This window comes from Oncorhynchus mykiss, chromosome 16, assembly GCF_057628025.1.
Source record: "Oncorhynchus mykiss isolate SJ-2025 chromosome 16, ASM5762802v1, whole genome shotgun sequence".
Taxonomy (NCBI): domain Eukaryota; kingdom Metazoa; phylum Chordata; class Actinopteri; order Salmoniformes; family Salmonidae; genus Oncorhynchus; species Oncorhynchus mykiss.
Window position 1 is genome coordinate 50,032,213 of NC_143037.1, and position 12,612 is coordinate 50,044,824.

The window sequence follows — 12,612 nt, forward strand, 5'->3', positions numbered from 1 at the left end:
TGAGGGAGCGTGCATTTGGCATGCTGACTGCAGCAATGTCCACCAGAGCTGTTGCCAGAGAATTGAATGTTAATTTCTCTACCATAAGCCGCCTCCAAAGTCGTTTTTAGAGAATTTGGCAGTACGTCCAACCGGCCTCACAACCGCAGACCATGTGTAACCACGGCAGCCCAGGACCTCCAAATCCGGCTTCTTTACCTGCGGGATCGTCTGAGACCAGCCACCCGGACAGCTGAAGAAACTGATGAGTATTTCTGTCTAATAAAGCCCTTTTGTGGGGAAAAACTCATTCTGATTGACTGGGCCACCCACGGCTGCGTCGTGAAATCCATAGATTAGGGCGTAAAGAATTTATTTCAATTGACTGGTTTCCTTATATGAAATGTAAGTCAGTAAAATCGTTGAAATTGTTGCATGTTGCGTTTCTATTTTTGATCGGTATATATTGTGCGCAAGATAAATATTAATTCAATGTATTTCCCCAATGCCCAGACCTGTCACATATACACACCAGCACAATGCACATGCCGTTGAGCGGAGTGCTTGTCCATGTTTCTGCACCATTATCATGTTGTTGTGCTTAGTCAGGGCCAGCAGATCACTTGTGGAGGATGAGACTCAACATCTGCATTCAATAGACTAAGTCAACCGTAACATGGTGGTGAAGCTCGTTATGGTCAGAAAGTGGAAATTCAACTTATTAAGCATGAATCGCTCGCGATATGCTTTAGCTGTGCATTGCAGGCTAGTGGAGATGATTCCTGGGTGTTAGGCTAACAGCTGTGTGCCTAGTGTTGACTCATTGTCTCTCTTTCTCTCTCTCTCTCTGTGTGTATGCGTTTGCGTGTGTGCGTTGCACGTGTGTTTGTCTGTCCGTTCCACAGGGTTGTCAAAGAGGAGATTTCCGATGACAACGCCAAGTTGCCCTGCTTCAACGGGAGAGTGGTGTCCTGGGTAAGTGAGATGGATGGCGCCCCCCACGTCGTTTCCACCTGTCCCGTAGCCCCCACTCCTGTTGCTCTCCTCTCCGCCTCGCTGCGGCTCGCTGGCTCCACGTGTAGATAAACATACATGTAGTCTAACGCCCCGTATAGTGCATCTACCTAGAGAGATCACACTGTCACGCCTCCACTGTACAGCACTCAAGACTCTACAGCAGAGAGGGGGGGATATACTCGTTGAGCTTCTATGCTATGCGCCTTATACAGGTGTGAGCTCAGCCAATGGGAGATGAACCAAGGCATGGTTGCACAACGACATCACACCTGACCAGGCTTGACAGTTTTACTAGCAATATTATACAGTATCGACAGTTAACAATGATTTACATTGCATCTTATCACACGGCTAACATAGCTGACATGATACCATACACAGGTTTAGGTATAGTTTGTACATGGTGCTAGGAGCAGTGATGCATTACATTGTCACGACAAGCGGTTTTACATACACTTCCTGTGGATTATATGTCGATGAGAGAATACTTCCATGCTGTGATGAGAGAATACTTCCATGCTGTGATGAGAGAATACTTCCATGCTGTGATGAGAGAATACTTCCATGCTGTGAGGAGAGAATACTTCCATGCTGTGAGGAGAGAATACTTCCATGCTGTGAGGAGAGAATACTTCCATGCTGTGATGAGAGAATACTTCCATGCTGTGAGGAGAGAATACTTCCATGCTGTGAGGAGAGAATACTTCCATGCTGTGAGGAGAGAATACTTCCATGCTGTGAGGAGAGAATACTTCCATGCTGTGATGAGAGAATACTTCCATGCTGTGAGGAGAGAATACTTCCATGCTGTGAGGAGAGAATACTTCCATGCTGTGATGAGAGAATACTTCCATGCTGTGATGAGAGAATACTTCCATGCTGTGAGGAGAGAATACTTCCATGCTGTGAGGAGAGAATACTTCCATGCTGTGAGGAGAGAATACTTCCATGCTGTGATGAGAGAATACTTCCATGCTGTGAGGAGAGAATACTTCCATGCTGTGATGAGAGAATACTTCCATGCTGTGAGGAGAGAATACTTCCATGCTGTGATGAGAGAATACTTCCATGCTGTGAGGAGAGAATACTTCCATGCTGTGAGGAGAGAATACTTCCATGCTGTGAGGAGAGAATACTTCCATGCTGTGATGAGAGAATACTTCCATGCTGTGAGGAGAGAATACTTCCATGCTGTGATGAGAGAATACTTCCATGCTGTGATGAGAGAATACTTCCATGCTGTGATGAGAGAATACTTCCATGCTGTGATGAGAGAATACTTCCATGCTGTGATGAGAGAATACTTCCATGCTGTGAGGAGAGAATACTTCCATGCTGTGATGAGAGAATACTTCCATGCTGTGATGAGAGAATACTTCCATGCTGTGATGAGAGAATACTTCCATGCTGTGAGGAGAGAATACTTCCATGCTGTGATGAGAGAATACTTCCATGCTGTGATGAGAGAATACTTCCATGCTGTGATGAGAGAATACTTCCATGCTGTGAGGAGAGAATACTTCCATGCTGTGATGAGAGAATACTTCCATGCTGTGAGGAGAGAATACTTCCATGCTGTGAGGAGAGAATACTTCCATGCTGTGATGAGAGAATACTTCCATGCTGTGATGAGAGAATACTTCCATGCTGTGAGGAGAGAATACTTCCATGCTGTGATGAGAGAATACTTCCATGCTGTGATGAGAGAATACTTCCATGCTGTGATGAGAGAATACTTCCATGCTGTGAGGAGAGAATACTTCCATGCTGTGATGAGAGAATACTTCCATGCTGTGAGGAGAGAATACTTCCATGCTGTGAGGAGAGAATACTTCCATGCTGTGATGAGAGAATACTTCCATGCTGTGATGAGAGAATACTTCCATGCTGTGAGGAGAGAATACTTCCATGCTGTGATGAGAGAATACTTCCATGCTGTGATGAGAGAATACTTCCATGCTGTGATGAGAGAATACTTCCATACTTCCATACCAAGTCAACTGTAACACAGCACAGTGGTAAAACAAGAAGAGTAGGGTAAGAACGCTCAGAAACAATTGTGAGACCTTTTTTAAGGAAGTCGGACAATCCTAAAACATAACAGGTAGATGAAAAGTAAAATATTGCAAATTTCTAATAGAGATTTTGATAAAAGGCTGTATTTTACATGAGGTTTTGCCGGTGTCTTAAACACGTCCCTGGGTTATTAGGTTCTCCTTCTGGCATGTTCCTTTAACACTCATTATTATGGTTCACATGAAAGCGGAGCAGCTGTATCTATGGATTTGCAAAAGGTCATCAACGTAAACTTTTGTTTTGAGGATGAAATTTCAGGTCTATGTCATCATGGTAACCAATTTTAAACTGAGACAAACCTTATATAAAATATGTTTAATTTTGACCTTTGAAACAACTTCAGATTTTCAAGTTGTATCCACTGTCAGAAAAAAAACAATAGGCTGGGCAGGACCTTTAGTTGGTCTCCCATCCAGAGTAAGTTGAAGTTAAAGAATATGACAAAATGAAATCAAACTTGATTTAAAGTGCATTTAAAGTTTGATTTGATTTGATTTTGTCCTATTCTTTAACTTAGATTTTTGGTTGAGATGGAGATATGAGTCCAACATATTTATTATTGAAATCAACCATTAGCTTGAAACCCATAGGCCTGTATGCATGGTCTATTATAAGTTGAATCTTGGGCTGAATTTTAACAATAGCTGTTGATGACTTCACAAATGTTATATTGGCCTAAATAGTATCATTGATAATATTTGACTTCTAAAGCATGGCTATGTTTCATTTGCTCTGTTAAAACTTCCCGTCGGAAAGACTTTGATAGCAGCACTGAATCTATTTAGTTAGTAAGTGAAGATCTCGCAATAATCATCCTCAAGATGATGGTAGTGGTCAGTGACAAAAATCATCTTCAAGATGATGGTAGTGGTCAGTGGCAATAATCATCCTCAAGATGATGGTAGTGGTCAGTGACAAAAATCAAATCCAACATATCAATTATTCATTTGTAGACACACTGGATATTGAATTGTGTTTGGTTGTTAACACAACCAAATATCAACATTTGAAGGAGATGTACTGTATCTTCTGCTTGGATAGTTCCATCTGTGTAACTGACTTATATTAGTCTGGCTTTAATTCCAGTTTGTCTACAATTGAATAATTCATATGTTTGATTCACGTCTCCATCTCAACTAAAAATCAAAGTTAAAGAATAGGACTCAATCAAATCAAAGCTCATTTTAAATGCACTTTAAATACATTTTGGTTTGATTTAGTCCTATTCGTTAACTTCGATTTTTGGTTGAGATGGAGACGTGAATCCAACCTATCAATTATTCATTTTTAGACAAACTGGACTAAGTCTGTGCCTAGAAGATACTCCTTGAAATGTTCATATTTGGTTGTGTCGACAACCAAACACGATTCAATATCACTTTTGCAATGCATAAATAATAGCCTATTGTCGACAAGTTAAGAAGTTATATATTGGATTCATGTCTCTAACTAAACCCAGAATAAAAGTTCAAGAATAGGATTAAGCCAGTGGCTCAGATGAAATGACCCAAGCATTAGATGCATTTCCTTTAAATTGAAATGGTGCATGTTCAAGATATCATGCAAAGGTCGCAGGTCTGTGGAGATCTTGCTTTAATATCTGCACAGAATCTCCGGCAGCATTGGTCACTTGCACTATGCACTTTTAATGTAATCTCAACTGCAATCCAGGTCATTTGGTTGTGCTATTAGATGAAGAACAGTGATAACACATGTCACTTGTTATCTGATATCGTTTTCTCATTTGAACTTTGTTGTGCTTTAAATGGTTGAAAGCGCAGTGATAAAACATTTAACATGACAACTAAACCAAAAAAGAACAGTATATTTTCTAGTGTTTTATTTTTATTCACACCAAATACAAACATACACACATACGAACAACAACTTACAGACCGACACAAACAACGACTACAGCTCCATGTTTTTCCATTGGATTTTGGTTGTGCTTTTAGTTGGTTGCAAGCATAGTGATAAGTTGAAATGTCATTGATCAGCGTCTCAACCAAATTTTACCCAATTATCCACGTTGAAATGGCATGGTGTGCCCAGTAGGGAATTTCTCTCTTATGTCGCTCAGATAACTCTCTTAACTATGTATGTTTGTGTGGATTTGTCTCTGTTCCTGGATCTGTCTCTGTGCCTGGATCTGTCTCTGTTCCTGGATCTGTCTCTGTGCCTGGATCTGTCTCTGTGCCTGGATCTGTCTCTGTTCCTGGATCTGTCTCTGTGCCTGGATCTGTCTCTGTTCCTGGATCTGTCTCTGTTCCTGGATCTGTCTCTGTTCCTGGATCTGTCTCTGTGCCTGGATCTGTCTCTATTCCTGGATCTGTCTCTGTTCCTGGATCTGTCTCTGTTCCTGGATCTGTCTCTGTGCCTGGATCTGTTCCTGGATCTGTCTCTGTGCCTGGATCTGTCTCTGTTCCTGGATCTGTCTCTGTGCCTGGATCTGTCTCTGTGCCTGGATCTGTCTCTGTGCCTGGATCTGTCTCTGTGCCTGGATCTGTCTCTGTTCCTGGATCTGTCTCTGTTCCTGGATCTGTCTCTGTGTCTGGATCTGTCTCTGTGCCTGGATCTGTCTCTGTTCCTGGATCTGTCTCTGTGCCTGGATCTGTCTCTGTGCCTGGATCTGTCTCTGTTCCTGGATCTGTCTCTGTTCCTGGATCTGTCTCTGTTCCTGGATCTGTCTCTGTGCCTGGATCTGTCTCTGTGCCTGGATCTGTCTCTGTGCCTGGATCTGTCTCTGTTCCTGGATCTGTCTCTCTGCATGTCTTATGTATGTTTCTATATCTGTTTTTGTGACTGAATATGTATGTTCCTCTCTTTGTCTGTTTTGTATCTCTTTCTCAAACCTCGATTTCCAGCTTTCACTACAAGACTTGGGAACTATAGCAACACATGAATGCTCTTTTTCAGTCTGTCTCTTTTTCTGTGCATCTCTATGTCTTAATTGGTCTCTGATATTTTGTCTCTGACTCACAATCTCTCTCTCTCTCTCTCTGTCTCTGCAGCTGGTCCTGGCAGAGAGCTCCCACTCTGATGGGGGGTCCCAGTGTACAGAGAGCCACCCAGAGCTGCCACCCCCCCTGGAGAGGACAGGGGGCATCGGTGACTCCCGCCCACCCTCATTCCAGTGAGTACACTGATCTGGCTGCGTCTGTGTCCTACTGCACATAAACACCATGCACACATCATTACACACACAAGTGCACACAAATACACACACACACACACACACACACACACACACACCATGTGCACCATGTGACCTTTCTAACTCACCACAAGCCATATGCTAATCAGAATCTGGAGAGCTCATCACAGAGATTCAACCCACACGGGGGCCGAGCCGAACGCATACGGGAGGGAGGTAGGTGTGTTTGTGCGTTCTTCTGTGTGTGTAGGTGTGTATGTGTGCCAAGGTTCACGCTAGCTAACTCTCACTTACTGCTCACCAATGAAGTGGCTGCCCACCCATCTGTGTGGAAACACGCTAGTCTGCTCATCTATGTAGCTAGCTAAGAGTCGTCATGGTGAATATGCACCCAGAGCGACGGCAGAAATAGCTATGATAGATAGGGTAAACATCTTCAGGGAGAGACTGCTGCTATTCAATGTTTCCCATCGTGTAGAGCCACTAAAAGCACCCATCCAGACCCATACTGCAGTTCATCGTTAATAAAGAGATATGAGGACAGACAATGTGTGGCGTGATTACATAGCTGGGTTAAACGCTTAGAAGCCAGACCCTGTTTCTCAAAGCTTGTTTGACCCGAATGCAAGCACTAGACTTTGACTTCAAACAGACTGATTACAGATTCTCACTGCATTCGTTAAAGGAAGGCCCCAAAGCTAAATGTAGCAGGACAGGCTGTGGGCCCGTGGGCTGGAGCTGTTACCATTATATTACAGCAGTGTTTTAGCTACTGCAGGAGTCTGTATTGAGAGCATGCAATCTGTCATGTTTCAGTATCTCTTTATCCGCTGTTTGACATCGTGGCTCTTTCTTGTCCTCTGCGGGCTGCTGGTCGCTGCTGCTTGGCTGTCAGCCTGCCTGATGATTTTATTCTTCAAGCCTCTGCTCTTCCTGCGGCATCTACTGCCACCTTGTGGTCAAACATAGACATGTCGGCTGTCAGCTCCCTCACCACCACACTGCTGTCAGTTTAAGGGCTTTATTTAAGGGCTTTATTGTTATGGGAAACATATATTCTACATTGCCAAAGCAAGTGAAATACATAATGAACAAAATTGAAATAAACACTAAAATGACATATTATGTATATATACAGTGTTGTAATGATGTGCAAGTAGTTCAAGTACAAAAGGGAAAATAAATAAACATGAATATAGGTTGTATTTACAATGGTGTTTGTTCTTCACTGGTTGCCATTTTCTTGTGGCAACAAGTCACATATCTTGCTGCTGTGATTGTACACTGTGGTATACAGGAGTTTATCAAAATTAGATTTATTTTAGAATTCTTTGTGGGTCTGTGTAATCTGAAGGAAATATGTGTCTCTATTATGGTCATACATTTTGCAGGAGATTAGGAAGTGCAGCTCAGTTTCTTCTCTTGAGAGCCAGGTCTGCCTTCAGTGGCCTTTCTCAATTGCACAGTTATGCTCACTGAGTCTGTACATAGTCAAAGATGTTCTTAATTTTGGGTCAGTCACAGTGGTCAGGTATTCTGCCACTGTGTACTCTCTGTTTAGGGCCAAATAGCATTCTAGTTTGCTCTGTTTTTTTGTAAATTCTTTCCAATGTGTCAAGTAATTATATTTTTGTTTTCTCATGATTTGGTTTGGTCTAATAGTGTTGCTGTCCTGGGGCTCTGTGGGGTGTGTTTGTGTTTGTGAACAGAGCCCCAGGACCAGCTTGCTTAGGGTGCTCATATCCAGGTTAATTTCTCTGCAGGTGATGGCTTTGTTATGGAAGGTTTTGGAATCGCTTCCTTTTAGGTGGTTGTAGAATTTAACTGCTATTTTCTGGATTTTTATAATTTGCGGGTATCAGCCTAATTCAGCTCTGCATTCAATATTTTGTGTTTCACGTTGTACGCAGAGGATATTTTTGCAGAATTCTGCATGCAGAGTCTCAATTTGGTGTTTGTACCATTTTGTGAATTCTTGGTTGGGGAGTGGACCCCAGACCTCACAACCATAAAGGGCAATGGGTTCTATAACTGATTCAAGTATTTTTAGCCAGATTCTAACTGGTATGTCAAATGTGATGTTCCTTTTGATGGCATAGAAGGCCCTTCTTGCCTTGTCTCTCAGATCGTTCACAGCTTTGTGGAAGTTACCTGTGGCGCTGATGTTTAGGCCGAGGTATGTATAGTTTTTTGTGTCCTCTAGGGCAACGATGTCTAGATGGAATTTGTATTCGTGGTCCTGGCAACTAGACCCTTTTTGGAACACCATTATTTTTGTCTTACTGGGATTTACAGTCAGGGCCCAGGTCTTACAGAATCTGTGCAGAAAATCTAGGTGCTACTGTAGGCCCTCGTTGGTTGGGGACAGAAGCACCAGATCATTAGCAAACTGTAGACATTTGACTTCAGATTCTAGTAGGGTGAGGCTGGGTGCTGCAGACTGTTCTAGTGCCCTCACAAATTCGTTGATGTATATGTTGAAGAGGGTGGGGCTTAAGCTGCATCCCTGTCTCACCCCCCGGCCCTGTGGTATGAAATGTGTGTGTTGTTTGCGTCGTCCGGGTTAGGGAGGGATTGGTCGATAGGGATCTCCTTGTCTCATCGCGCACCAGCGACTCCTGTGGCGGGCAGTGCGCGCTAGCCAAGGTTGCCAGGTGCACGGTGTAGCCTCCGACACATTGGTGCAGCTGGCTTCCGGGTTGGATGCGCGCTGTGTTAAGAAGCAGTACGGCCGGTTGGGTTGTGTATCGGAGAACGCATGACATTCAACCTTCGTCTCTCCCGAGCCCGTACGGGAGTTGTAGCAATGAGACAAGATAGTAGCTACTACAACAATTGGATACCACGATATTGGGGAGAAAAAGGGCTAAAAAAATCAACAAAGCGTGAGAAGACTTTGCCTTTGTTTTGTTTTATTTGTTTGTCAATTAGGGTGTGCAGGGTGAATACGTGGTCTGTCATACGGTAATTTGGTAAATATCCAATTTGACATTTGCTCAGTCCATTGTTTTCACTAAGGAAATGTTTGAGTCTGATGTTAATGATAATGCAGTGGATTGCGGTTGCTGTTGACGCATATCCCATGGTAGTTATTGGGGTCAAATTTGTCTCCACTTTTGTCGATTGGGGTGATCTGTCCTTGGTTCCAAATAGACCTTGGTTCCAAATATTGGGGAATATGCCAAATCAAATCAAATATGGTGTAGATCTTACCGGTGAAACGTGAAGGTGTAGACCTTACCGAGAAATGCTTACCTACAAGCCCTTAACCAACAATGCAGTTAAAGAGAAATAATTAAGAAACCATTTCTTAAATAAACTAAAGTAAAAAAATCAGGGGGTACCGATACCGAGTCAATGTGCAGAGGTACAGGTTAGTTGAGGTAATTTGCAAAGTGACTTTGCATAGATAATAAACAGCGAGTAGCAGCAGTGTGAAAACAAGGGTGGGGGGGCAGTTTTATGGCTTGGTGTTAGAAGCTGTTAAGGAGCGTTTTGGTCCTAGACTTGGCATTCCGGTACCGCTTGCCATGTGTTAGCAGACAGAAATTTGGGTGACTGGAGTCTTTGATAATTTTTCCTTCCTCTGACACCGCCTAGTATATAGGTCCTGGACGTCAGGAAGCTTGGCCCCAGTGATGTACTGGGCCGTACGCACCTCTCTCTGTAGCGCCTTACAGTCAGATACTGAGCAGTTGCCATACCAGGCGGTGATGCAACCGGTCAGGATGCTCTCGATGGTGCAGCTGTAGAACTTTTTGACGATCTGGGGACCCATGCCAAATCCAGTCTCCTGAGGAGGAAAAGGTGTTGTCGTGTCCTCTTCACAACTGTCTTGGTGTGTTTGGACCATGATTGTTTGTTGGTGATGTGGACACCAAGGAACTTGAACCTCTTGACCCACTCCACTTCAGCCCCGTCAATGTTAATGGGGGGCTGTTCGGCCCTCCTTTTCCTATAGTCCACGATCAGCTCCTTTGTCTTGCTCACATTGAGGGAGAGGTGGTTGTCCTGGCACCACACTGCCAGGTCTCTGACCTCCTCCCTATAGGCTGTCTCATCATTGTCGGTGATCAGGCCTACCACTGTTGTGTCGTCTACAAACATAACGATGGTGTTGGAGTTGTGCTTGGCCACGCAGTCATGGGTGAACAGGGAGTACTGGAGGGGACCCCAGTGTTTAGGATCAGCGTGGCAGATGTGTTGTTACCTACACTTACCACCTGGGAGTGGCCCGTCAGGAAGTCCAGGATCCAGTTGCAGAGGGAAGTGTTTTGTCCCAAGGTCCTTAGCTTAGTGATGAGCTTCGTGGGTACTATGGTGTTGAACGCTGAGCTGTAGTCAATAAACAGCATTCTCACGTAGGTGTTCCTTTTGTCCAGGTGGGAAAGGGCAGTGTGGAGTGGGATTGAGATTGCGTCATCTGTGGATCTGTTGGGGCGGTATGAAAATTGGAGTGGGTCTAGAATGTCCGGGATGATGATGTTGATGTGAGCCATGACCAGCCTTTCAAAGCACTTCATGGCTACCGACGTGAGTGCTACGGGGCAGTAATCATTTAGGCAAGTTACCTTTGCTTTGTTGGGCACAGGGACTATGGTGGTCTGTTTGATGTAGGTATTACAAACTCGGTCAGGGAGAGGTTGAAAATGTTGAAGACGGGCCTCCCGGGTGGCGCAGCTGGCGGCAACCGGGAGGTCCATGGGGCGATGCACAATTGGCCTAGCGACGTCCAGGTAAGGGAGGGTTTGACCGGTAGGGATATCCTTGTCTCATCGCACACTAGCAACTCCTGTGGCGGGCCGGGCGCAGTGTACGCTAACCATGTCGCCAGGTGCACGGTGTTTCCTCCGACACTTTGGTGCGGCTGGCTTTCGGGTTGGATGCGCGCTGTGTTATGAAGCAGTGCGGCTTGGTTGGGTTGTGTTTTGGAGGATGCATGGCTTTCGACCTTCGTCTCTCCCAAGCCCGTACGTGAGTTGTAGCGATGAGACAAGATAGTAACTACTAACAATTGGATACCACGAAATTGGGGCGAAAAGGGGGTAAAATTAAATAAATAAATAAAAAATAATAATAAATGTTGAAGACAATTGCCAGTTGGTCCACGCATACTTTGAGGACACTTCCTGGTAATCCGTCTGGCCCGTAGCTTTGTGATTGTTGACCTGTTAAAGGTCTTGCTTACATCGGCTACAGAGAGCGTGATCACACAGTCGTCTGGAACAGCTGGCGCTCTCATGCATGTTTCAGTGTTGCTTGCCTCGAAGTGAGCATAACAGGCATTTAACTCGTAGGCTCCGTCACTGGGCAGCTCGCGGCTGGGTTTCCCTTTGTAGTCCGTAATATTTTTCAAACCCTGCCACATCCGACGAGCGTCAGGGATGATTCAATCTAAGTCCGGTATGGCCGCTTTGCCTGTTTATGTTTCGTCTGAGGGCATAGCAGGATTTCTTATAAGCATCCGGATTAGTGTCCTGCTCCTTGAAAGCGGCAGCTCTAGTCTTTAGCTCGGTGCGGATGTTGCCTGTAATCCATGGCTTCTGGTTGGGATATGTATGTACGTTCACTGTGAGGACGACATCATAAATGCACTTATTGATGAAGCTGGTGACTGAGGTGGTATACTCCTCAATGCCATTGGATGAATCCCAGAACATATTCCAGTCTGTGCTAGCAAAAGAGTCCTGTAGTGTAGCATCTGCGTCATCTGACCACTTCCGAATTGAGCTGGTACTTCCTGCTTTAGTTTTTGCTTGTAAGCAGGAATCAGGAGGATATAATTATGGTCAGATTTACCAAATGGAGGGCAAGAGAGAGCTTTGAATGCATCTCTGTGTGTGGAGTAAAGGTGGTCTACAGTTTTTTTTCCCTCTGGTTGCACATGTGACATGCTGGTACAAATGTGGTACCAAGTTTGCCTGCATTAAAGTCCCCAGCCACTAGGAGCGCCGCTTCTGGATGAGCATTTTCTTGTTTGCTTATGGCCTTATACAGCTCGTTGAGTACGGTCTTACTGCCATCATCGGTTTGTGGTGGTAAGTAGACGGCTACGAATAATATAGATAACAACTCTCTTGGTAGATAGTGTGGTCTACAGCTTATCATGAGGTATTCTACCCCAGGCGAGCAATACCTCGATGACTTCATTAATATTAGACATCGCGCACCAGCAGTTATTAACAAATAGACACTCACCCCCGCCCCTCGTCTTACCGGACGTAGCTTCTTTGTCCTGCCGATGCACCGAGAAGCCAGCCAGCTCTATATTATCCGTGTCGTCGTTTAGCCACATGTCGGTGAAACATAAGATATTACAGTTTTAATGTCCTGTTGGTAGGATAATCTTAAATCATAGTTTGTTTTCCAATGATTGCACGTTGGCC

General features: G+C 44.4%; 1 protein-coding gene across 2 annotated transcripts in view; it reads left to right on the forward strand.

Annotated features, from left to right (window-relative positions):
* The window catches only part of LOC110492145 (segment polarity protein dishevelled homolog DVL-1), a 50,064-nt gene that overhangs the window by 7,280 nt on the left and 30,172 nt on the right, over positions 1-12,612 (forward strand). For both annotated transcript variants that reach the window (XM_090203122.1, XM_036947076.2), the window contains exons 2-3: positions 885-954; positions 6,084-6,205. In XM_090203122.1, coding sequence (XP_090059248.1) covers positions 885-954; positions 6,084-6,205 — 192 coding nt within the window. The remainder of the gene's footprint in view (positions 1-884; positions 955-6,083; positions 6,206-12,612) is intronic.